Source organism: Triticum urartu, chromosome 5A (genome assembly GCF_056163025.1).
Source record: "Triticum urartu cultivar PI428250 chromosome 5A, HENAU_Tu73, whole genome shotgun sequence".
Lineage (NCBI taxonomy): Eukaryota > Viridiplantae > Streptophyta > Magnoliopsida > Poales > Poaceae > Triticum > Triticum urartu.
In genome coordinates, this window is record NC_141877.1 from 29501970 (window position 1) to 29529662 (window position 27693).

At 48.1% G+C, this 27693-nt stretch overlaps 1 protein-coding gene across 1 annotated transcript; it reads left to right on the plus strand.

Moving 5' to 3' along the window:
- Nucleotides 1–524: 524 nt before the first annotated feature.
- Nucleotides 525–27656, plus strand: LOC125506673 (uncharacterized). Its single transcript, XM_087523230.1, has 2 exons — nucleotides 525–613; nucleotides 24422–27656. The coding sequence occupies exons 1-2, from the start codon at nucleotides 525–527 to the stop codon at nucleotides 27654–27656; spliced, it is 3324 nt and encodes a 1107-aa protein (XP_087379356.1).
- The last annotated feature ends 37 nt before the right edge of the window (nucleotides 27657–27693 follow it).

Genomic DNA, 27693 nt, shown 5'->3' on the forward strand with positions numbered 1-27693 from the left:
CAAACCAATATTTTTGGAGTCACAGAAATATTTATTTTGGGCATTAGAATTAAATCATAATGTATTTGAATTGGCTTTATTTCTGTTATAAAAGAAATACATGCCCAATAATTTTGGAAATTATTGTGGGGCTCTAGAATAATATCTCTAGTCCATACAATAATTTACAGAAGCAAATAAATTTGTTCAGTACCCCTACTAAATCAAATAAACAGACAGAAAATAGAAAACAGAAATAAAAGGAGAGAGAGAGGTTACCTGTGCACCTCACCTGGGCCTTACCTGGAAGAAGTGGCCCAGCCCACCACCTGGCGCTGCCAGTCGTCGTCCAGCTCCCGTCAGTCGGACACCGCGCGCGTGGTCGTCGCGCGCCGGCACGCGCCCAAGCCACCTCCTGCTTCCGTCGATGCCTCGACGCCCTGGACAACGCCACGCTTTCCCCTGGACCGCCTCGTCTTCTCCCGTGTCTCCTTTCTCCTCTGCTCTCCTTCTCCCGCTGCTGCCGAGCGCCTCGCAGCGCGCCGATGACCACCACCGCGGCCACCGGCCACCCCACGCCTCGCCGACGCGCCAAGAAGCTCTGCCTCGTCCCCCTCTTCCTCCTCACCAAGATGTAAGGCGCCGCAAGCCCCTGGACGCCGCCAGCTCCGCCGTTCCCCTCCTCAGCCACCGAGGACCGCCGCCGTCGATTCATCGCCGTCGGGTCTTCCCCGAGCCCGCTGAGAAGCTCGTCGCACCGCCGTGAGCCCCTGCTCCTGCTCCCCCTATCCGTTTTTCCCTCATGTGTCGTAGCCATCGCCTCGCCTGCAACCGAACACGCCGCCGCCCGTGCTCATCATCGGTGATGGTCTGCTGAACATTTGGTCTCGGGCATGCGACCAACGTACTCACCGCATCACGTAGGCCACCGCTAGCGCCTCAGCTCGCTTGCTCGCACACCGCAACGCTGCTCGCACCCATGCCCGAACTCTGGCGGCCGCAACCGAGCTCACCGTCGTCGGCTCCGGCCACCATAGGCCCGGCTTCCACCATCACCCGATGCGCGCCTGCAAGAGCTTTCCAACGAGCCCAAGAACGGCCTCGTCCGTGCCCTATGGGCATTTTCCGAGCCGAGCCGACGTCTCCGGCCTCGCCGGCGTCGAGTCGTCGGTGAGTTTGACCCCACTGACCGTTGACCCCGGGTGGACCCAGTTTGACCCTCTGGGTCACTGACGTGTGGGCCCCAGGCCACTAACTAAACTAGGTTAGTATTAGTTTAACGCTAACTAAACTTAGTTAGTTTATTTGACACTGACAGACGGGACCCACAAGTCAGGGTTGACCTGGACCGTCTCAGTTGACCGCTGATGTCACACTGACTCCAGGCTGACGTAGTAAATCCTTTTCTGGATTTATTCTTATATAGAAAACTCGAGAAAACAATTAAAACTTCTAAAAATCATATAAAATCATCCTTAGCTCAGAATGAAATAAATTATATATGAAAAATGATCAGAAAAATCCAAAGAATCTGTTTATGGAATTTTCATGCATGTTAGAGCAACTTATATCCTCTGTTTAGGACAATTCAATTAAATGGCATTTAAGAAAGCACATATGGAGTTTGAATTTGAACCTAGTGTTCAAACCAACTTCATTTAACTTGTTGCTAGTTGCATTAGGCCAATCAACAGCATATTGCCATGTCACATTCATGCATCATATTGTTGCATTGCATTGATTGTGTCCTTCTCTGTTTGCCGGTAACCGTCCCCTCTCAGTCGACGATGTTTCCGACGACGTGATCGATGACACCGATGAAGAACTATATTATCTTTAGAAGTGTCAGGCAAGCAAAACCCCCTTGTTCATTCCGATACAATCCCACTCTCTCACTCCTGCTCTCTTTTATTGCATTAGGACAACAACGATTCAACGGTTACATGTTGCGGTAGTTGAACCCCTTTCCTCTGCATGACCTGTCATTTCCACAGTAAATAGATGAAACCCACTAGCATGGGTAGGAGTTGTTTGAGCCTTGATGTGCCTACTCATTCATATTTGTTTGTCATGCCTGCTATTGCTTAGAGTTGTGTCATGTATGATTCATCGGGGATGAATTGGAAAGTTGTGAACATGTCCTACTATGTGTGAGCTAAGTGTGTTGAACTCGATTTGGTAAAGGTATCGATGAGAGGCCATGTAGGAGTACATGGTGGGTTGTTTCATTGGAACCTTCCTTAAGCACCGAGATTTGTATGTGTGATTTAAGAACCAGCTACTACCACGCATTGGGCCTGAAACCAATGGACCCTCTCGGCTTCTTAACCACCCTAGTTCTCTGTCTAGGAGTTGCAACTAGTTTCTGGTGTTTATAGGATATGTGTTGGCCGCCGTGCGTAGCGCTGACCCTAGGGGTGGGCTATGATGCGGTAGATACACCGTGGCCGGGCATGCCGGGCGCCCATTTGGTGTCTCGGAACCCTATACACATCATCCAGGGCCGTATGTGGAAACCTCAGCCGGACTCCCTACTGATGGAACCTGGATAGGCGATAAACCAGGACTAGAGACTTGAGTGTTTAGGTAGGCCGTGGCCGACACCCTCGTTGGGCTTCTGCTTGAAGGTTGCCGAGTACATGTCGTGTAAGCGGCGGTAAGTGGTGAGAGCATGTGTGAAGAAGTACACCCCTGTAGGGTTAACATCATCTATTCGAATAGCCGCGTCCGCTGTAAAGGACTACTTGGTTGCCTATACAGTTCATAGACAAGTGAAAGTGGATACTCTAAGATGCACAAGATAAGCGTGAGTGCTATGGATGGCGTTCTCGTAGGGAGACGGGAGTGGATCCATAGTGGTGTATTGATATGGTGAATATGTGGACTCGTGTGCGCCACCTCAAAAGAGTTGCTTGCAGTCGTAGTTCAGGTTAGCCACTGAGTCAAAGCTGGCTTGCTGCAGTTAAACTCCACTACCCTTTTGTTGATACCGATGAATATGTAGTTAGTTCTGATGTAAGTCTTGCTGGGTACATTTGTACTCACGTTTGCTTAATTTATGTTTTGCAGAGAGACTTCAGTCTCGCTAGTAGTTCCACGTGGACTTCGACGTTTAGCTTGATACCTCAGCTATGATCTTGTGCCCTCGGCAGGATCTGGTAGATAGTCAGGCTTCTTAGCCTTTTTCATTTGTAGATGTCTGTACTCAGACATGTTAAGCTTCTGCATGTGCTTTGATTTGTATGCTATGATTGTTGGGTCATGAGACCCATGTTTGTAATATCTCGCTCCTCGGAGCCTAATGAATAAATACTTGAGTCGTCGAGTTATGTTGTGATGTCATGTTGTATTTACACATATCGAGCATATTGTGTGTATGATTGAAATGCTTGGTATGTGTGGGATCCGACAATCTAGTTGTTTATCGTTGGCAGCCTCTCTTATGGGGAAATGTAGTCTAGTGCTCCCATGAGCCATAGTAGTCCGCTACAGCCCGGTTCACCGGAGTCCTGCTAGCCCAGCACTACTGCTCAGGACACTTGACTGGCCGGCATGTGTTTCACTTCGTTCATGTGTCTGTCCCTTCAGGGAAATGTCACGCGGTGACATCCGGAGTCCTGCCTAGCTTGCTACAGCCCGGGTTCCCGGAGTCCTGTTAGCCCAGTGCTACAGCCCGGATTCACACGCTGCTGACCGACATGCTCGATGTGATTCATGTATGCCTGTCCCCATAGGTTGGTGCCGCTTTGGGTTCACGACTAGCCATGTCGGCCCGGGTTCTCTGTCATATGGATGCTAGCGACACTATCATATACGTGAGCCAAAAGGCGCAAACGGTCCCGGGCCATGGTAAGGCGACACCCGTGGGAATACCGTGCGTGAGGCCGCAAAGTGATATGAGGTGTTATCGGCTAGATCGATGTGACTTGGAATCGGGGTCCTGACACCTCATGTGCGGCCGTTTATGTATATATGTATATAACCTAAAAGTTTGCAGTCGTCGGCTTCCGCCCCCACGCATATAATGCGGGGGTGTTCTCAAAAGATGCATATCCACACTTGATCCAATGTCTTGGTCCGTTAAGGAGGTGATATCATAGCGAACGAGGCAATCGGACTATATTGCTTTAACACTTTCACTTAGCCATAGGAGTTTGACAGTGGGGCTACTATATAGCCCCTGATACTTCTGCACTCGTCCGAATACGGTGCGCATACATACATGACTGGGAAACGGCCCTTCATTAATGCGGAGGAATCCCGAAGATTCCGATTTGTCATCGAGTGGTTGACCAGTCTCTCGCTATATCATGACAGTCGGTTTTTGGCTTTCTCTACTGAGGTGCTCATCCGGATGAACCATGGCACAATCGCAGTAGTTCTCCCAGTGCTACCTTAGCCAATATAACGGAACGTAAGGTACCAAAACTTGAGAGCCGGGGAAACCCAACATTTGACCAAAAGACATGATTCGGAGCTGATGCATATAGAGCCAAACTCGCGACGCCGAACACTCCCTAAGGTGTTTGGCCTTTATAACATATACCGGGCTAAACAATGCCCTTTATAAGAAACCCCATGTGTCCAGGTACGTGCAAAATCCTGGCGTGGCCACATGCCAATAACGTCGGCATCCTTCTCGATTGTGTGGAGTATCCGGAGGATGTGCGCAACAAGAGACAGTAAAAAAGGTTTACGCAGGGCCTTAATCTAAAAAGAAACCTTTGGGCGGGTCCCTGCTGCACGTCTGCGCCTGTGTCTCCGTTGTGCCATGTCCTGGACGGGTGTAGCACGATTGTAACCTGCAAAAAGAAAGAACTTAGGTGAAAGTTGTCGTGCCGAAAAGAAGAATGAGTTATCAGAATTCCAGAGAAGCCTAGTTGAGTTGGGTTGGCCCTGATTACACGTGGGAAGCCCCTGGTATCGTGTTATGAGGGTTCGAAAACCAATCTCATGCATGTATGATGGGACTCCGGACTCGTCTAACCGTGTCTGTGGTCTTGACGACCTGCCATTTTTTCTGGTTGGTGAGGTCGTCTAGTGTGCGGCTGTTAAAGCCGCCGCGTCCTCTTTCGTACGTGAAGAACGGTTGGTGTTTCCGCTAACTGTAATGACGCCTCGTGGACCATGCATCTTGAGCTTGAGAAAAGCATAATGCGGTATTGCGTTAAAACGAGTGAAAGTCGCCCTTCTGAGTAGCGCTTGAAAATCACTTCGGAATGGAGCGATGTGAAATGTTAATGTTTCACTTCGGAAGTTATCGGGAGAACCGAATACCACCTCTAGTAGTAGAGAGCCTGTGCAGTGGGCCTCTTGGCCAGGTATTACTCCCTTGAAGGTAGTATTACTACGGCTTATTTGTGTCGGGTCTATCCCCATTTTGCGGACTGTGTCCTGATATATCAGATTTAGATCACTGCCATCGTCCATTAGGACCCTTGTGCAGTGGTACCCGTTTATTATTGGGTCTAACACCAAGGCCGTCAGTCCTTGGCGCTGGATATTTGTATTGTGATCCCTACGATCAAAACTGATCGGGTAGGCCAACCAGGGGTTGATCCTAGGGGTGACTGGCTTTATGGCGCGTGTGCATCGGGGTGCGTGATTGCTTCCCCCCTTTGTCACCTGGATCATGTTTACTGTTTTAACCTCTGGTGGGAACTTTTTCTGTCCTCCGGCGCTTTGCTGGCGAGGTTCATCCTCATCTTCGCTTGGTGTCTCTTCCCCTTTGTGTTCGGCGTTTAGCTTACCGGCCTGCTTGAAGACCCAACATTCTCTGTGGGTATGATTTGCAGGTTTGTCTGGGGTGCCGTGAATCTGACAGAGTTTGTCAAGAATTTTGTTTAGGCCAGATTTTCCTTCTCTGCTGCCCTTGAAGGGCTTTTTCCGCTGATCTGGTCGAGAGCCCCTGAATCCGGCGTTTATCGCCGTGTTATCTGGGCTACCTTCTTTATTTCGACGCTTGTTTCTGTTGCGTCATGGTTTACCACTGCCATCCCTGACTTCGGATGTGCTTGGGTCGCTGGTGCTACTACGGGCCAACCAGCTGTCCTCACCCGCACAAAAGCGGGTCACGAGGCTTGTTAAGGCTGCCATTGTTCTCGGTTTTTCTTGACCGAAGTGTTTGGCGAGCCATTCATCTCGGATGATGTGTTTGAAAGCCGCTAAGGCTTCGGCGTCCGGACAGTAAACAATTTGGTTCTTCTTAGTGAGGAACCTGTTCCAAAGCTTTCGGGCAGACTCTCCGAACTGTTGGATTATATGACTTAAATCGTCTGCATCCGGAGGTCGGACATAAATCCCTTGAAAATTGGCCCGGAAAGCGTCCTCGAGCTCCTCCCAACTTCCAATTGAGTTTTTGGGGAGGCTTTTCAGCCAGTGCCTAGCTGGCCCTTTAAGCTTGAGGGGCAAGTATTTAATGGCATGGAGATCGTCTCCACGAGCCATATGGATGTGGAGGATGAAGTCCTCTATCCAGACTCCAGGGTCTGTGGTTCCGTTGTACGCCTCTATGTTCACCAGTTTGAATCCCTTTGGGAATTCATGATCTAGCCCCTCATCAGTGAAACATAAGGGGTGTGCGGTACCCCTGTATTGGGATGCGCCATGGTGTTCTGATGGTTGTAGTATTCGGTGTTGGTTGTGTACCGTAGAGCACTTCCTAGATCCATAGATAGATCTAGTCGCGCCAGATTTTTGATGCAAGTTCTCACGTAGATCGTGTGTTGACTTATGTGTGACTTTGTTAGCCGCTCTATCGCGTTCACAGGGTGGTGGATCCGACCGGTTGGCCGTATCGCTTTTCGGCTGTATGGGCTCTAAGGCATCATCGTCGAATTCCGGTAATAGCTTGTGCTTTGGGTAGCTTTTTGGATGGTAACTTCCACCATACTTTGTTACTTTATTCCACTTGCTGTTGAGCGTATCTTGTGCGACCTTGAGCCTTTGCTTCTGTTTCTTCAGGCTTCTCGTTGTGGCAGTAAGCCTTCTGCAGAGGTTCTCTTGCTCCAAGTGTGTTTCCGGGATGATGGGTGCATCTTCGTCCGGACTGCTTTCTTCCCTAGATGGGGATTGATGAGGCTTATCTTTGGCCTCATCGTGTTCGGATGTTGGATCCGCACTATGTTTGCAGTTTGCATCTTGATCGTTTTCTGCCACCGGGGTGGTGCAGTTCTCGTCTCTTCCAGAGTCGCGTGGACTATTATTATCGTTGTTCTTGCTATGGTGGGGCTTAGAGCGGCGCCGCTGACGTCGGCGCTTGTGTTGCTTCTTGGAGGGATCATCCTCTGTCTTCTCATCGCCATTGGCTTCTTTGGGGGTGTCCACCATGTATATATCATATGATGAGGTGGCGGTCCGGTGCCCTGAGGGTGGTGGATCCTGTTCGTCTCCAGCTTCGTCGTCCATACCGTCGAAGTCTTCGGAGCCGAAGTCGAGCGTGTCGGTTAAGTCGTCGACAGTGGCTACTAAATGGGTGGTGGGTGGGCAGTGAATTTCCTCGTCGCCCACATCCCATTCTAGCCGGACATAGTTGGCCAAGGTTCTCCTGACAGGGAGAGAGGTGTTAATGAATTTAGCACATCCCCAAAGGGTGAGTGCTGAAAGATGTCCGCGGAGGTGAACTCCATGATCGGCGCCCCGCCGGACTTGACGGGCACGGATATGAGCGGCTCGGAGTCTGTGGCCGTAGATGAATCCAGTGGTTTGGCGACACGGCTCTCGTAAGGGGTGAAGTCAGTATCCAGCTCTATCGCCACTGAGAGTGCGGCCTCCATGGCGGGGTCCATCCCTCCGCTCTCGGATGGCGCGACTTGCTCCGGATTGATGGACGGAGTAGCTACGGATGCGATCTCCTGAATACTGTCCGACGACAGAGTTACGTCATGCTCGTCAAGACTGTACGGCGCGTCCGACATGGGCTCGAATCCGTCGAAGATCAAGTCTCCGCGGATGTCGGCCATGTAGTTCAAGTTTCCAAATCTGACCTAATTGCCAGGGGCGTAGCTCTCAATCTGCTCCAAATGGTCAAGCGAATTGGCCCGCAGTGCAAAGCCGCCGAATATGAAGATTTGTCCGGGGAGGAAAGCCTCACCCTGGACCGCATCGCTAGCGATGATCGAAGGAGCCATCAAGCCTTATGGTGACGACACAGTGGAACTCTCAATGAAAGCACCAATGTCGGTGTCAAAACCGGCGGATCTCGGGTAGGGGGTCCCGAACTGTGCGTCTAAGGCGGATGGTAACAGGAGGCAGAGGACATGATGTTTTACCCAGGTTCGGGCCCTCTTGATAGAGGTAAAACCCTACGTCCTGCTTGATTCTTCTTGATGATATGAGTATTACAAGAGTAGATCTACCACGAGATCAGAGAGGCTAAACCCTAGAAGCTAGCCTATGGTATGATTGCCTGTTGTCCTACGGACTAAAACCCTCTGGTTTATATAGACGCCGGAGGGGCTAGGGTTACACAAGGTCGGTTACAAAGGAGGAGATACCCATATCCGTATTGCCTAGCTTGCTTTCCACGCCAAGTAGAGTCCCATCCGGACATGGGACGAAGTCTTCATTCTCGTATCTTCACAGTCCAACAGTCCGTCCAAAGGATATAGTCCGGCTGTCCGGAGACCCCTTAATCCAGGACTCCCTCAGCGCGCCTACCCCCCTGGGCGCGCCCTCCTACCTCGTAGCCACCTCGTTGCGTCTCTGACTTCTACTCCAAGTCTCCTGGATTGTGTTTGTTCCAAGAAAGATCCTCGTGAATGTTTCGTTCCGTTTGGATTCTGTTTTATATTCCTTTTCTATGAAACACTGAAATAGGCAAAAAAAACAGGAACTAGCACTTGGCCATTGGTTAATAGGTTAGTCCCAAAAATAATATAAAAGTGCATATTAAAGCCCATTAAACATCCAAAACAGATAATATAATAGCATGGAACAATCAAAAATTATAGATAAGTTGGAGACGTATCACGCTCCTCCACTGGCTACTGTTCAACCACCCCTGTCCACGGGGTCCTATTCAACCACCCCTCCACGGGCTACTGTTCATCCAGCCCTCCACCGGCTACTGTTCAACCAGCCCTCCACGGGGTCGTCCTGTTCATCCAGCCCTCCATAGGGTCCTATTCATCCACCCCTCCACGGGGCCCTGTTCATCCACCAGCTAGATCGATCGGGGTAATGTTCATCCAGCGGCAACACCACGGGGTCATGTTCATCCAACCCCCCACCGGGAACTGTTCATCCAAACCCCAACAACGCTCACTGTTCATCAAGAGGCAGCATCGATCGGCTTCAGTTAGCAGCAGTAGCAAAGGAATCACTCAAGTTTAGTTAACAGCAAGGGATCGGTCGCTCGGGTTCAGTAACGTAGCTAGTGCAATCACTCGGGTTCAGTTAGAGCCCAACGCCTCACTCGCGTGCAGTTAGAGGGCAACGCCTCGCACACACGCGCGTATGTACGAGAGGAAAGCGCATCGCTCGGCCCCCGACCACCCACCGTAACCGGGAACTCCCCCGATATTTTCCTTGCCCTCGCTTCTACCATGGTTTTTTCCATCATGGACGGCCCAAAGAATGTCATGCAGCTGCGTCTCCGGCCCGCCCAGGACGAAAAGCCCATTTTCTGTCATGATTTTTTGTCATAGAAGTAGGAGCCCACCACATCTATGATGATACTGGGTTTTGTCAAAATTATCGTCATAGAAGTGTCATAAGCATGACAAAAAATTCGTTCGGCCCAAAATGTCACGGATGTGTCTTTTTTTGTAGTGTACTCAGTCAACTTTGCAACTACAATTCACCATCTTTTTAGGAAGGGTCGCGTATCAGAGCCTTTAGGCAAGTCCACATACTCAACCATCATATAGTCTTCTATGATTTCTAACACTCACCTCGTACCCATGAGCAAAACGTTTCAACCGGACACATAGGAAGATAGGGGCTTATAGTTTCGCCTCCCAATGAACTCACCTCAAGGGTGATGTCAACAATAATAACTCATGCTATCTATATTCAACTGGACATATGTGCCTAGATCTTTCCTCACCACATGATGCTTGCCAAAGAAGAAAATAAAAGGAATAGAAGCAAAACTTTGACTCTTTGCATAAAAGTAAATGCATAAAATTAAAAGATAGGCCATTCGCAGAGGGAAGCAGAGGTTGCCATGCGCTTATTTGTTTGTATGCTTAATCCCTTAGTGCAAGAGAACGTCACGTTGTATTGCCCCTTAAGATGATTACCTTTATTATACAATCTGTCGCTTTTATTCTTTGTCGACGAAGTTCGTAGAACGCTCAATTTTCTCTTACACTAAATTATCTCACACTTTTAGAAGCATTTTTATTGCCTTTTTGCATCGATGACAACTTACTTGAGCGATCTTGCTCAATCCCTAGGTAGGTATGGTGGACACTTGAAAATAAGATTTGGGTTTAAGGGTTTTCGGAGGCACAAGTAGTATCTCTACTTAGTGCGGAATATTTGGCTAGCAAAGATAGGGGGCAAGCACCACATGTTGAAGGATCTATGACAATATGACTTCTATGTGAATATAAACAAACATAAACCATTATGTTGTCTTCCTTGTCCAACGTCAACAATTTTGGCATATAATATTTTTATGAGGGCTCACAATCACCAAAAGATTTCTAGGATAGTATATTTATATGTGAATCTTCTCTTCCCTTATTAATTCTTTCATGAGTTGCATCATTGACTAATGCTATGTTTATCAATCTCTAATAAAATTTTCTACTTATACTTTTCCTTATGTGGTGCTATCACCTACCATAGGATTAGTATATAATCTTATTGATTTATTTCCTTTCTCTTTTTATTTCTTTATTTATTTTCTTTTATTTGAAACATGCAAGTAAAGAAAGCAAAAACTCAAGCTAAACTTTATTATATAACTTGCACACGATTACAAGGATAGATCACTAAGCAAACTCTCAAAGAAGAAAGGATTGAACTAAACTTTTATTCATCTAATGCAAAAGATCAAACTAAAATAAGTAAAAGTAATAAGATAGTGGGATGATACGATACCAGGGCACCTCCCCCAAGCTTGGCGGAAGCCAAGGGGAGTGCCCATACCCGATACTCAGTTCTCCTTTGGTGGTGAAGAAGATGATAGTGGTGATGACAATTGTGCCTTCGGCTTTTTCATGTTGTAGTTGAGGAGAGCAATAACCTCCTTTAAATCATCGACTTCCAACTCCAGCTTCAAGATCTTGTCACATAAATCCCCTTTGCATTTGTGCCTAAAACGAAAAGGAATAGATCAGTTTTTAGAACGGTTAGCTCTCTTAGGGAGACTTGACTTCTTGAACTCCATGTGCATATCCCTAGGTTGAGGTAGAGGAACATCCTCCTCCTCCGAGCTTGAATCATCAACCCTCATCAAGTGAGCATCCTCCTCGTCATCTGTAGTTCGACCATAAGGAGATAGATCCCCATAAGTCTTTGGGTCAGCAATGAGATGTGAGACATAGCCCTCTCCGTCAGAGTCTTGAGACGACATACTTTCAAAACTGCGCAGAAAACAGCAAGAAAAGAGAATGGAGGATTTCTCCGTGATACAGTGATCAACAGGTTCGGGAAGTATATATAGATTTTTTATCTTGGAGGACAAGCATACCGAAGAAAAACGGACTACGGAAGGTGTCCCAGGTGGGCACAACCCACCTGGGCGCACTAGGCTGCCTGGAGCGCCCTGGTGTATTGTGCCCACCAGGGTACGCTTCCTGGAAGTTTCTTTATTCCTAAAATACTTAAATATTCCAAAACTGATAAAAAAATATTTTTGTGGATTTTTCGGCGTCCGTTTACTTACCGTATCATGTACCTCCTTATTTTCACGATTTGGGGGTGTTCCGGAAGGACTATTTTATGTGCTCTTCCGGTGTCAAAGTTTGGATAATATTACTTTCAACATTAATGGGCATACCTGAGATATAATGCTTTATTCGTTGCCCATTGACAACCTTCGGGATTATTTATTTTGATGGCTCCAGACCGGTAAACCTCCTCAATGACATATGGGCCTTCCCATTTTGAGAGGAGTTTTCCTGCAAAGAATCTAAAACTAGAGTTTTACAAAAGAACATATTCTCCAACTTTGAACTCACGCTTTTTAATCCTTTTGTCATGCCATCTTTTAACTTTTTATTTAAATAATTTTGCATTTTCAAAAGGCTGGGTTCTCCATTCATCTAGAGAGCTAATATCAAATAACCTTTTTTTCACTAGCAAGTTTGAAATCATAGTTGATCTCTTTAACTTCCCAATATGCTTTATGTTATAACTCAAGAGGCAAATGACAATCTTTTCCATAAACCATTTTATATGGAGACATACCCATAGGATTTTTATATGTTGTTCTATAAGCCCAAAGTGCATCATCTAATTTCTTAGACCAATTCTTCCTGGACCTATTAACAGTCTTTTGCAAAATTAGTTTTATTTCTCTACTGCTAGGTTCAACTTGACCACTAGAATGAGGATGATAGGGTGATGCAATTCTATGGTTAACATCATACTTGGCAAGCATCTTACGGAAAGCACCATGAATAAAGTGTGAACCAGCATCAGTCATTAAATATCTAGGGACTCCAAACCTTGGGAAAATAACTTAAGCATTTTAATAGAGGTGTTGTGATCAGCACTACTAGTTGGAATAGCTTCTACCCATTTAGTAACATAATCAACAGCAACCAAAATATGAGTATACCCATTAGAGGAAGGAAAAGGTCCCGTTTAATCAAATCCCCAAACATCAAATGGCTCAACAGCAAGTGAATAATTCATAGGCATTTCTTGACGCTTACCAATATTACCTATCCTTTAACATTAGTCACAAGATGAGACAAACTTACGGTCATCCTTGAAGAGAGTAGGCCAATAAAATCCAGACTGCAATACCTTGTGAGCAGTTCTATCTCCAGCATGATGCCCTCCATAAGCTTCGGAGTGACATTTCCATAGGATTTGTCCCTGTTCATGCTCAGGTACACAACATCTAATAATACCATCTATTCCTTCTTTATAAAGATGTGGGTCATCCCAAAAGTAATGTCTTAAATCATAGAAGAATTTTTTTTTCTTTTATTGGTATGTAAAGCTAGGTGGTAAATATTTAGCAACAATGTAATTAGCATAATCAGCATACCAAGGAGTACTGTGAGAAACATTTATTGCAGCTAACTGCTCATCAGGAAAACTATCATCAATAGGTAGTGGGTCATCAAGCACATTTTCAAGCCTAGACAAATTATCAGCTACTGGGTTCTCAGCCCCTTTTCTATCAATGATATGTAAATCAAATTCTTGCAACAAGATAACCCATCGAATAAGTCTAGATTTAGCATCTTTCTTTTCCATAAGATATTTAATAGTGGCATGGTCTGTGTGAATAGTTACTTTTGAATCAACAATATAAGGTCTAAATTTATCACAACCAAACACCACTGCTAAAAAATCTTTTTCAGTAGTAGCATAATTTCTTTGAGCACTGTCTAGAGTTTTACTAGCATAATGGCTAACATTCAATTTCTTATCAACTCTTTGTCCTAGAACAGCACCAACAGCATAATCACTAGCATCACACATAATTTCAAAAGGCAAGTTCCAATCATGTGGTTGAACAATAGGTGTAGAAATTAAGGCTTTCTTGAGTGTTTCAAAGGCTTCTAAACAATCATCATCAAAAACAAAAGGAATATCCTTCTACAAGAGACTAGTAAGAGGCCTAGAAATTTTAGAGAAGTCTTTGATAAATCCCCTATAGAAACCAGCATGACCTAGGAAACTACGAATACCTTTTATATCTTTAGGACATGGCATTTTCTCAATGGCATCAACCTTAGCTTGGTCCACTTCAATACCTCTTTCGGAAATTTTATGACCCAAGACAATGTCTTCATTAACCATAAAGTGGCACTTCCCCCAATTCAAGACAAGATTTGTTTATTCACATCTCTGCAAAACTCGCTCAAGATTGCTTAAACAATCATCAAAAGACTTCCCATAAACAGAAAAGTCATCCATGAAAACCTCAACAATCTTTTTACAAAAGTCAGAGAATATAGCAGGCATACATCTTTGAAAGGTAGCAGGTGCATTGCATAAACCAAAAGGCATACATCTATAAGCATAGGTTCCAAAGGGACAAGTAAAAGTAGTCTTTTCTTGATCAGGCTTAGAAACAGGTATTTGTGAAAAGCTAGAATATCCATCAAGGAAGCAAAAGTGTGTTTGCTTAGATAATATTTCAAGCATTTGATCAATAAAAGGCAAAGGGTAATGATCTTTTCTAGTTGCTTTATTTAATTTTCTAAAGTCAATTACCATTCCATAGCCTATAACAATTCTTTGTGGAATAAGTTCATTCTTATCATTAGGAACAACAATAATACCTCCTTTCTTGGTAACACAATGAACTGTTGGAAATATGCCCTAGAGGCAATAATAAAAGCATTATTATTATATTTCCTTGTTCATGATAATTGTCTTTATTCATGCTATAATTGTGTTATCCGGAAATCGTAATACATGTGTGAATAATAGACACCAACATGTCCCTAGTAAGCCTCTAGTTGACTAGCTCGTTGATCAACAGATAGTCATGGTTTCCTGACTATGGACACTGGATGTCATTGATAACGAGATCACATCATTAGGAGAATGATGTGATGGACAAGACCCAATCTTAAACATAGCATAAGATCGTATAGTTTGCTTGCTAGAGTTTTTCCAATGTCAAGTATCCTTTCCTTAGACCATGAGATCGTGTAACTCCCGGATACCGTAGGAGTGCTTTGGGTGTACCAAACGTCACAACGTAACTGGGTGACTATAAAGGTATACTACGGGTATCTCCGAAAGTGTCTATTGGGTTGACACGGATCAAGACTGGGATTTGTCACTCCGTATGACGGAGAGGTATCACTGGGCCCACTTGGTAATGCATCATCATTATGAGCTCAAAGTGACCAAGTGTCTGGTCACGGGATCATGCATTACGGTATGAGTAAAGTGACTTTCCGGTAACGATATTGAACAAGGTATTGGGATACCGATGATCGAATCTCGGGCAAGTAACATACCGATTGACAAAGGGAATTGTATACGGGGTTGCTTGAATCCTCGACATCGTGGTTCATCCGATGAGATCATCGAGGAGCATGTGGGAGCCAACATGGGTATCCAGATCCCGCTGTTGGTTATTGACCGGAGAGCAATCTCGGTCATGTCTACATGTCTCCCGAACCCGTAGGGTCTACACACTTAAGGTTCGGTGACGCTAGGGTTGTAGGGATATGTATATGCAGTAACCCGAATGTTGTTCAGAGTCCCGGATGAGATCCCGGACGTCACGAGGAGTTCCAGAATGGTCCGGAGGTAAAGAATTATATATAGGAAGTGCTATTTCGGCCATCGGGACAAGTTTCGGGGTCACCGGTATTGTACCGGGACCACCGGAAGGGTCCCGGGGGTCCACCGGGTGGGGCCACCTATCCCAGAGGGCCCCATGGGCTGAAGTGGGAAGGGATCCAGCCCAAAGTGGGCTGGGGTGCCACTTCCCCTAGGGCCCATGCGCCTAGGGTGGGGAAACCCTAAAGGGGGGGCGCCCCTTGCTTGGGGGGCAAGCCCCCCACCCCTTGGCCGCCGCCCCCCTAGGAGATTGCATCTCCTAGGGCTGGCGCCCCCCCCCCTAGGCCCCCTATATATAGTGGGGGGGATGGAGGACCTCTTACCTTTGCCTTTGGGGCCTCCCTCTCCCTCTCCAACACCTCCTCCTCCTCCATAGAGCTTGGCGAAGCCCTGCCGGAGTACTGCAGCTCCATCACCACCACGCCGTCGTGCTGCTGCTGGAGCCATCTTCCTCAACCTCTCCTTCCCCCTTGCTGGATCAAGAAGAAGGAGACGTCACGCTGACCGTACGTGTGTTGAACGTGGAGGTGCCGTCTGTTCGGCGCTAGGATCTCCGGTGATTTGGATCACGTCGAGTACGAGTCCCTCATCCCCGTTCTTTGAACGCTTCCGCTCGCGATCTACAAAGGTATGTAGATGCATCCGATCACTCATTGCTAGATGAACTCATAGATGGATCTTGGTGAAACTGTAGGAAAATTTTTGTTTTCTGCAACGTTCCCCAACACGCCGGCCCTAGGAGATCCAATCTCCTAGGGGGGCGGCGGCCAAGGGGGGTGGAGTGCCCCCCAAGGCAAGTGGGGAGCCCCCCCCACACACACACCCTAGGGTTTTAACCCTAGGCGCAAGGGGTGGGCCTTGGGGGCGCACCAGCCCACTATGGGCTGGTTCCCCTTCCCACTTCAGCCCATGGGGCCCTCCGGGATGGGTGGCCCCACCCGGTGGACCCCCGGAACCCATCCGGTGGTCCCAGTACAATACCGGTGACCCCGAATCTTTCCCGACGGCCGAAACTTCACTTCCTATATATAATTCTTTACCTCCGGACCATTCCGGAACTCCTCGTGACGTCCGGGATCTCATCCGGGACTCCGAACAACTTTCGGAATACTGCATACTCATATCTCTACAACCCTAGCATCACCGAACCTTAAGTGTGTAGACCCTACGGGTTCGGGAGACACGTAGACATGACCGAGACGGTTCTCCGGCCAATAACCAATAGCGGGATCTGGATACCCATGTTGGCTCCCACATGCTCCATGATGATCTCATCGGATGAACCACGATGTCGAGGATTCAATCAATCCCGTATACAATTCCCTTTGTCAATCGGTATTATACTTACCCGAGATTCGATCGTCGGTATCCCAATACCTCGTTCAATCTCGTTACCGGCAAGTCACTTTGCTCGTACCGTAATGCATGATCCCGTGACCAGACACTTGGTCACTTTGAGCTCATTATGATGATGCATTACCGAGTGGGCCCAGAGATACCTCTCCGTCATACGGAGTGACAAATCCCAGTCTCGATCTGTGTCAACCCAACAGACACTTTCAGAGATACCCGTAGTATACCTTTATAGTCACCCAGTTACGTTGTGACGTTTGGTACACCCAAAGCACTCCTACGGTATCCGGGAGTTACACGATCTCATGGTCTAAGGAAAAGATACTTGACATTGGAAAAACTCTAGCAAACGAACTATACGATCTTGTGCTATGTTTAGGAATGGGTCTTGTCCATCACATCATTCTCCTAATGATGTGATCTCGTTATCAATGACATCCAATGTCCATAGTCAGGAAACCATGACTATCTGTTGATCAATGAGCTAGTCAACTAGAGGCTTACTAGGGACATGTTGGTGTCTATGTATTCACACATGTATTACGATTTCCGGTTAACACAATTATAGCATGAATAAAAGACAATTATCATGAACAAGGAAATATAATAATAACCCTTTTATTATTGCCTCTAGGGCATATTTCCAACAGTCTCCCACTTGCACTAGAGTCAATAATCTAGTTACATTGTGATGAATCGAACACCCATAGAGTTCTGGTGTTGATCATGTTTTGCCCTAGAGAGAGGTTTAGTCAATGGATCTGCGACATTCAGATCCGTATGTACTTTACAAATATCTATGTCTCCATCTTGAACATTTTCACGAATGGAGTTGAAGCGACGCTTGATGTGCCTTGTCTTCTTGTGAAACTGGGCTCCTTGGCAAGTGCAATAGCTCCAGTGTTGTCACAGAAGAGTTTGATCGGCCCCAACGCATTGGGTATGACTCCTAGGTCGGTGATGAACTCCTTCACCCAAATTTCTTCATGCGCTGCCTCCGAGGCTGCCATGTACTCCGCTTCACATGTAGATCCCGCCACGACGCTCTGCTTGCAGCTGCACCAGCTTACTGCTCCACCATTCAACATATACACGTATCCGGTTTGTGACTTAGAGTCATCCAGATCTATGTCGAAGCTAGCGTCGACGTAACCCTTTACGACGAGCTCTTCGTCACCTCCATAAACGAGAAACATGTCCTTAGTCCTTTTCAGGTACTTCAGGATATTCTTGACCGTTGTCCAGTGTTCCTTACCGGGATTACTTTGGTATCTTCCTACCAAACTTACGGCAAGGTTTACATCAGGCCTGGTACACAGCATGGCATACATAATAGACCCTATGGCTGAGGCATAGGGGATGACACTCATCTCTTTTATATCTTCTGCCGTGGTCGGACATTGAGCTGAGCTCAATTTCACACCTTGTAACACAGGCAAGAACCCCTTCTTAGACTGATCCATATTGAACTTCTTCAATATCTTATCAAGGTATGTGCTTTGTGAAAGACCTATGAGGCGTCTTGATCTATCGCTATAGATCTTGATGCCTAATATATAAGCAGCTTCTCCAAGGTCCTTCATTGAAAAACTTTTATTCAAGTAGGCCTTAATGCTGTCCAAAAGTTCTATATCATTTCCCATCAAAAGTATGTCATCTACATATAATATGAGAAATGCTACAGAGCTCCCACTCACTTTCTTGTAAACGCGGGCTTCTCCATAAGTCCGCATAAACCCAAACGCTTTGATCATCTCATCAAAGCGAATATTCCAACTCCGAGATGCTTGCACCAGCCCATAAATGGATCGCTGGAGCTTGCATACCTTGTTAGCATTCTTAGGGTCGACAAAACCTTCTGGCTGCATCATATACAGTTCTTCCTTAAGATAACCGTTAAGGAATGCCGTTTTGACGTCCATTTGCCATATCTCATAATCATAGTATGCGGCAATTGCTAACATGATTCGGACGGACTTCAGCTTTGCTACGGGAGAGAAAGTCTCATCGTAGTCAACCCCTTGAACTTGTCGATAACCCTTAGCGACAAGCCTAGCTTTATAGATGGTCACATTACCATCCGCGTATGTCTTCTTCTTAAAGATCCATTTATTTTCTATGGCTCGCCGATCATCGGGAAAGTCAGTCAAAGTCCATACTTCGTTTTCATACATGGATCCTATCTCGGATTTCATGGCTTCCAGCCATTTGTTGGAATCCGGGCCCGCCATCGCTTCTTCATAGTTTGAAGGTTCACCGTTGTCCAACAACATGATTTCTAAGACAGGATTGCCGTACCACTCTGGTGCAGAACGTGTCCTAGTGGACCTACGAAGTTCAGTAGCAACTTGATCTGAAGTTTCATGATCATCATCATTAACTTCCTCTCTAGTCAGTTCAGGCACCTCAGGAACATTTTCTTGAGTTGCGCTACTTATCGGTTCAAGAGGTAATACTTCATCAAGTTCTACTTTCCTCCCACTTATTTCTTTCGAGAGAAACTCTTTCTCTAGAAAGGATCCATTCTTGGCAATAAAGATCTTGCCTTCGGATCTGAGGTAGAAGGTATACCCAATAGTTTCTTTAGGGTATCCTATGAAGACGCATTTTTCCGACTTGGGTTCGAGCTTTTCAGGTTGAAGTTTCTTGACATAAGCATCGCATCCCCAAACTTTTAGAAACAACAGCTTAGGTTTCTTCCCAAACCATAATTCATACGTTGTTGTCTCAACGGATTTCGATGGAGCCCTATTTAAAGTGAATGCGGCAGTCTCTAAAGCATAGCCCCAAAATGACAGCGGTAAATCGGTAAGAGACATCATAGATCGCACCATATCCAATAGAGTGCGATTACGACGTTCGGACACACCATTACGCTGAGGTGTTCCAGGCGGCATGAGTTGTGAAACTATTCCACATTTTCTTAAGTGTGTGCCAAATTCGTGACTCAAGTATTCTCCTCCATGATCTGATCGCAAAAACTTGATTTTTCTGTCACGTTGATTCTCAACCTCACTCTGAAATTCCTTGAACTTTTCAAAGGTTTCAGACTTGTGTTTCATTAAGTAGACATACCCATATCTACTCAAGTCATCAGTGAGGGTGAGAACATAACGATAGCCACCACGAGCCTCAACACTCATTGGACCGCACACATCAGTATGTATGATTTCCAATAAGTTGGTTGCTCGCTCCATTGTTCCTGAGAACGGAGTCTTGGTCATTTTTACCATGAGGCATGGTTCGCACGTGTCAAATGATTCGTAATCAAGAGACTCTAAAAGTCCATCTGCATGGAGCTTCTTCATGCGTTTGACACCTATGTGACCAAGGCGGCAGTGCCACAAGTATGTGGGACTATCATTATCAACCTTACATCTTTTGGTATTAACACTATGAATATGTGTAGCATTACGCTCGAGATTCATAAAGAATAAACCATTCACCATAGGAGCATGACCATAAAACATATCTCTCATATAAATAGAACAACCATTATTCTTGGATTTAAATGAGTAGCCATCTCGAATTAAACGAGATCCTGATACAATGTTCATGCTCAAAGCTGGTACTAAATAATAATTATTGAGGTTTAAAACTAATCCCGTAGGTAAATGTAGAGGTAGCGTGCCGACGGCGATCACATCGACCTTGGAACCATTCCCGACGCGCATCGTCACCTCGTCCTTCGCCAGTCTCCGCTTATTCCGCAGCTCCTGCTTTGAGTTACAAATATGAGCAACCGCACCGGTATCAAATACCCAGGAGCTACTACGAATACTGGTGAGGTATACATCAATTACATGTATATCACATATACCTTTTGTGTTGCCGGCCTTCTTGTCCGCTAAGTATTTGGGGCAGTTCCGCTTCAAGTGACCACTTCCCTTGCAATAAAAGCACTCAGTCTCGGGCTTGGGTCCATTCTTTGGCTTCTTCCCGGCAGCTTGCTTACCGGGCGCGGCAACTCCCTTGCCGTCCTTCTTGAAGTTCTTTTTACCCTTGCCTTTCTTGAACTTAGTGGTTTTATTGACCATCAACACTTGATGTTCCTTTTTGACTTCTACCTCTGCTGATTTCAGCATTGAAAATACCTCAGGAATGGTCTTTTCCATCCCCTGCATATTGAAGTTCATCACAAAGCTCTTGTAGCTCGGTGGAAGCGACTGAAGGATTCTGTCAATGACCGCGTCATCCGGGAGATTAACTCCCAGCTGAGTTAAGCGGTTATGTAATCCAGACATAGTGAGTATGTGCTCACTGACAGAACTATTTTCCTCCATCTTACAGCTGAAGAACTTGTCAGAGACTTCATATCTCTCGACCCGGGCATGAGCTTGAAAAACCATTTTCAGATCTTCGAACATCTCATATGCTCCGTGTCTCTCAAAACGCTTCTGGAGCCCCGGTTCTAAGTTGTAAAGCATGCCGCACTGAACGAGGGAGTAATCATCAGCACGCTGCTGCCAAGCGTTCATAACGTCTTGGTTCTCTGGGATGGGTGCGTCACCTAGCAGTGCTTCTAGGACATAATCTTTCTTGGCAGCTATGAGGATGATCCTCAGGTTCCGGACCCAGTCCGTATAGTTGCTGCCATCATCTTTCAGCTTGGTTTTCTCTAGGAACGCGTTGAAGTTGAGGACAACGTGGGCCATTTGATCTACAAGACATATTGTAAAGATTTTAGACTAAGTTCATGATAATTAAGTTCATCTAATCAAATTATATAATGAACTCCCACTCAGATAGACATCCCTCCAGTCATCTAAGTGTAACATGATCCGAGTTAGCTAGGCCATGTCCGATCATCACGTGAGACGGACTAGTCAACATCGGTGAACATCTTCATGTTGATCGTATCTTCTATACGACTCATGCTTGACCTTTCGGTCTTCTATGTTTCGAGGCCATGTCTGTACATGCTAGGCTCATCAAGTCAACCTAAGTGTTTGCATGTGTAAATCTGTCTTACACCCGTTGTATGTGAACGTTGGAATCTATCACACCCGATCATCACGTGGTGCTTCGAAACAACGAACTGTCGCAACGGCGCACAGTTAGGGGGAACACTTTCGTGAAATTATTATGAGGGATCATCTTATTTACTACCGTCGTTCTAAGTAAACAAGATGCAAAAACATGATAAACATCACATGCAATCAAATAATAATAGTGACATGATATGGCCAATATCACATAGCTCCTTTGATCTCCATCTTGGGGCTCCATGATCATCTTGTCACCGGCATGACACCATGATCTCCATCATCATGATCTCCATCATCGTGTCTCCATGAAGTTGCTCGCCAACTATTACTTCTACTACTATGGCTAACACGTTTAGCAATAAAGTAAAGTAATTTACATGGCGTTTCTCAATGACACGCAGGTCATACAAAAAATAAAGACAACTCCTATGGCTCCTGCCGGTTGTCATACTCATCGACATGCAAGTCGTTATTCCTATTACAATAGCATGAACATCTCATACATCACATATATATCATTCATCATTCATCACAACTTTGGCCATATCACATCACAAAACACTTGCTGCAAAAACAAGTTAGACGTCCTCTAATTGTTGTTGCAAGTTTTACGTGGCTGCAATAGGGTTCTAGCAAGAACGTTTTCTTACCTACGTGAAAGCCACAACGTGATTTGTCAACTTCTATTTACCCTTCATAAGGACCCTTTTCATCGAATCCGCTCCAACTAAAGTGGGAGAGACAGACACCCGCTAGCCACCTTATGCAACTAGTGCATGTCAGTCGGTGGAACCAGTCACACGTAAGCGTACGTGTAAGGTCGGTCTGGGCCGCTTCATCCCACAATACCGCTGAAGCAAAATAAGACTAGTAGCGGCAAGAAAGTTGACAACATCTACGCCCACAACAAATTGTGTTCTACTCATGCAAAAGAGAACTATGCATAGACCTAGCTCATGATGCCACTGTTGGGGAACGTTGCAGAAAACAAAAATTTTCCTACGGTTTCACCAAGATCCATCTATGAGTTCATCTAGCAACGAGTAATCGGATGCATCTACATACCTTTGTAGATCACGAGCGGAAGCGTTCAAAGAACGGGGATGAGGGAGTCGTACTCGACGTGATCCAAATCACCGGAGATCCTAGCGCCGAACGGACGGCACCTCCACGTTCAACACACGTACGGTCAGCATGACGTCTCCTCCTTCTTGATCCATCAAGGAGGAAGGAGAGGTTGATGAAGATCCAGCAGCACGACGGCGTGGTGGTGGATGCAGCAGTACTCCGGCAGGGCTTCGCCAAGATCTATGGAGGAGGAGGAGGTGTTGGAGAGGGAGAGGGAGGCACCAAAGGCATGGGTCAGAAGCCCTCCCTTCCTCCCACTATATATAGGGGGCCTAGGGGGGCGCCGGCCCTAGGAGATCCAATCTCCTAGGGGGGGCGGCCAAGGGGGTGGAGTGCCCCTCCAAGGCAAGTGGGGAGCCCCCCCCCCCACCCTAGGGTTTTAACCCTAGGCGCAAGGGGTGGGCCTTGGGGGGCGCACCAGCCCACTATGGGCTGGTTCCCCTCCCCACTTCAGCCCATGGGGCCCTCTGGGATGGGTGGCCCCACCCGGTGGACCCCCGGAACCCATCCGGTGGTCCCGGTACAATACCGGTGACCCCGAATCTTTCCCGATGACCGAAACTTCACTTCCTATATATAATTCTTTACCTCCAGACCATTCCGGAACTCCTCGTGACGTCCGGGATCTCATCCGGGACTCCGAACAACTTTCGGATTACTGCATACTCATATCTCTACAACCCTAGCGTCACCGAACCTTAAGTGTGTAGACCCTACGGGTTCGGGAGACACGTAGACATGACCGAGACGGTTCTCCGGCCAATAACCAACAGCGGGATCTGGATACCCATGTTGGCTCCCACATGCTCCACGATGATCTCATCGGATGAACCACGATGTCGAGGATTCAATCAATCCCGTATACAATTCCCTTTGTCAATCGGTATTATACTTGCCCGAGATTCGATCGGCGGTATCCCAATACCTCGTTCAATCTCGTTACCGGCAAGTCACTTTACTCGTACCGTAATGCATGATCCCGTGACCAGACACTTGGTCACTTTGAGCTCATTATGATGATGCATTACCGAGTGGGCCCAGAGATACCTCTCCGTCATACGGAGTGACAAATCCCAGTCTCGATCCGTGTCAACCCAACAGACACTTTCGGAGATACCTGTAGTATACCTTTATAGTCACCCAGTTATGTTGTGACGTTTGGTACACCCAAAGCACTCCTACGGTATCCGGGAGTTACACGATCTCATGGTCTAAGGAAAAGATACTTGACATTGGAAAAACTCTAGCAAACGAACTATACGATCTTGTGCTATGTTTAGGATTGGGTCTTGTCCATCACATCATTCTTCTAATGATGTGATCTCGTTATCAATGACATCCAATGTCCATAGTCAGGAAACCATGACTATCTGTTGATCAACGAGCTAGTCAACTAGAGGCTTACTAGGGACATGTTGGTGTCTATGTATTCACACATGTATTACGATTTCCGGTTAACACAATTATAGCATGAATAAAAGACAATTATCATGAACAAGGAAATATAATAATAACCCTTTTATTATTGCCTCTAGGGCATATTTCCAACAAGCCTCTGCGGTGACTTCGCTGGATCACGACCGCGGCGCTCGTCCTCAAGGCCCAGCCGTCCGCCTCGCCAACAACGGACCACCGCTGCTACCCACGCGGCACGCCCCGTCCTACGCGGGCGTGGGGCAGACGAACGCGTTCGTGGCGGGTCGCGACGCACACACCGGGCAGCGCGAGGAGTACACGGTCAAGCCACCGAAGCACGACTTCCCGCACTTCGACGGCGACGCACCCAGCCTCTGGATCGACCGCTGCATCACCTACTTCGACCTCTATCGTGTTCCTCCACACAGCTGGGTGACAACGGCGTCGCTCTACATCGACTACCACGACGCGCACTGGTACCAAGCGTACAGACAGACTCATCGCCCGCCGTCGTGGCAGGAGTTCACTGCGGCAATCATCACAGAATTCGCACCTGACGAATTCGAGATGGAGATGCACAAATTGCTGCAACTACGCCAAACCGGCACCGTCGCCGAGTACCGCACGGTGTTCGAGACCCACATGTACCATTTGCACGCCCTCGACGCGTCGCTCAACACCAAGCTGTTCGTCACCCAATTCCTGTTGGGCTTGCGCGACGAGTTACGGGCTGCAGTTCGCCTTCAGGAGCCGTCAAGCATCACGCGTGCGGCGGTGTTGGCTCGAATCATCGAAGAAGAAGCTAGCACGCAACGTGCTCGACCGCGGATCACTCCGGCTGGGCGACCACCTCCTCCACCACCGCCGCCACTACCGCTTCCTCCTCGAGCCATGGGGGCGCCACGGCCAGGCGGCACGGCCGCCCCCAACGACGACCTGGCGCGCGAGCGGCAACTGCGGGAGCACCGCCGCGCCAACGGACTCTGCTTTAAGTGCGGTGATCGCTACTCCCGTGACCATCGATGCAAGCCGGCCATGCAACTCCTCACGATTCAGGTTGGCGACTACGGAGAAGTACTGAGCGACGACGCGGTGCACGCCCTGGACCTGCTCGACGCACCGGCTGATCCGGACCCTGAACCAGAGTGCTGCGTGCTCTCCACTCACGCGGTAGCCGGCACCGAGTCGCCGCGCACCATTCGTCTGCGCGCACTCGTCGGCAATCAAGTCATGCTGCTGCTGGTGGACTCCGGGAGCACGCACAGCTTCATCTCCCAGGCGTTCGCCGAGCGCGTGCATGCCCAATCCGTTTCCGTGCCCGCGGTGGAGGTCCGTGTGGCCAACGGCGAACGCATGACCTGCAACAGTATGGTGCAAGGACTGAACTGGTGGATTCAGGGTCACACCTTCACCACCGATATGCGTCAACTGGAGTTGGGCGCCTACGTCGGCGTGCTCGGCATGGATTGGTTGGAGCAGTTCAGTCCCATGAGCTGCCACTGGCTTGACAAGACGCTGACATTCGAGTACCACGGCGGCACGATCACCCTGCAAGGTGTTCGACAGAAGCAGCTCGAGCAAGTGGAGGAGATCGAGCCCGAGCAGCTGTGCAAATGGCACGCCGGCAATGACATTTGGTACATGGCCGTGCTGGATTTGCCCCGCGCACCCGAGCCACCTGCAACCAAAATTCCACCAAGTGTTCAGAGTGTTCTGACGGACTTCGCCGACGTGTTCGCTGACGTGTTCGCCGAGCCAAAGGGCCTACCTCCTCACCGCCGTTACGATCATGCAATCACCCTGGTGGACGACGCGCGCCCCGCCAATTCGCGCCCGTACCGCTACTCGCCCCTCCAGAAAGACGAGATCGAGCGCCAAGTCCGCGAAATGCTCGAGTTAGGTGTCATCGAGCACAGTATGAGCCCGTTCGCCGCGCCGGTGCTGCTCGTCAAGAAGAAGGACAGCACATGGCGCTTTTGCATCGACTACTGCCGGCTCAACGACGCCACGGTCAAGAACAAATTTCCACCACCCATCGTCGACGAGTTGCTCGATGAACTGGCTGGAGCGGCCTTCTTCTCCAAGCTGGACCTCCACGCTGGTTACCACCCGATACGCATGCGCGCAGGCGACGAAGAGAAGACGGCGTTCAAGACACACCATGGCCACTTCCACTTCAAGGTCATGCCGTTTGGGCTGACGAACGCACCAGCCACGTTCCAATGCCTCATGAATGCAATCTTCGCCAAGTACGTGCGTAAATTCGTGATCATATTTTTGGATGACATCTTGATCTTCAGTGAAACCCTGGAGGAGCACCTGGAGCATCTTCGCCTCGTCCTCGCTTTGCTTCGCGAGCACCAGCTGTACGCCAAGGAGTCCAAGTGCTCGTTTGCTCAAGACAGCATCTCCTACCTAGGCCACATCATCTCCAAGGACGGCGTCGCCACGGACCCGGAGAAGACACAAGCTATGGTGGCATGGCCGACCCCTGCAACTGCCACTGAGCTCCGCGGCTTCCTCGGCCTCACCGGCTACTATCGCAAGTTCATCGAGCACTACGGCATCATTGCCAAGCCGCTCACGAGCTTGCTAACCAAGAAGGGCTTCGAGTGGACCGAGAGGGCGCAAGTGGCATTTGACCTCCTCAAGCACGCCATGGTGACCGCGCCGGTGCTCGCGCTCCCAGATTTCGCACGACCGTTCGTGATCGAGACGGACGCTTGCGACACTGGCGTGGGCGCGGTGCTGGCACAGGAAGGGCACCCGGTGGCGTTTCTCAGCAAGGCCCTAGGCGTGCGCAACCAGAGGCTGTCGGCGTACGAGAAGGAGTTCATCGCCGTCATGATGGCCGTGGAGAAGTGGCGCGCGTACTTGCAACCATCATCACGGCAAGATCAGCGGCTCGCCACCGATCTGCAGCGCAAGGCCATGGCCAAGCTGGTGGGACTCCAATTCAAGTTCCGCTATCGTCGCGGCAGCGACAACGGCGCTGCGGATGCTCTCTCTCGCGTGGGTGCATCTCTGAACCTGGATGCGCTCTCCATCTGCCAGCCCGCATGGGTTCAAGAGGTGGCGAACTCCTACGCCACGGACGCCGAGGCGCAGGATCGCCTGGCACGGCTCGCGATCCACAGCCCCGACGACGACGGGTACGAGCTCTACAAGGGACTCATCCGCAAGCAGGAGCGTTTGTGGATCGGTAAGAACACGGCCTTGCGCACCAAGATCATCAGCGCTCTGCACGACAGCGCGGTCGGAGGCCACTCTGGCGCGATGGCCACATACCAGCGCATCAAGAAGCTTTTTGTGTGGGATGGCTTGAAGACCAACGTCACCGATTATGTGCGATAGTGCCCAGTCTGTCAGCATGCCAAGCATGAGCAGTCCA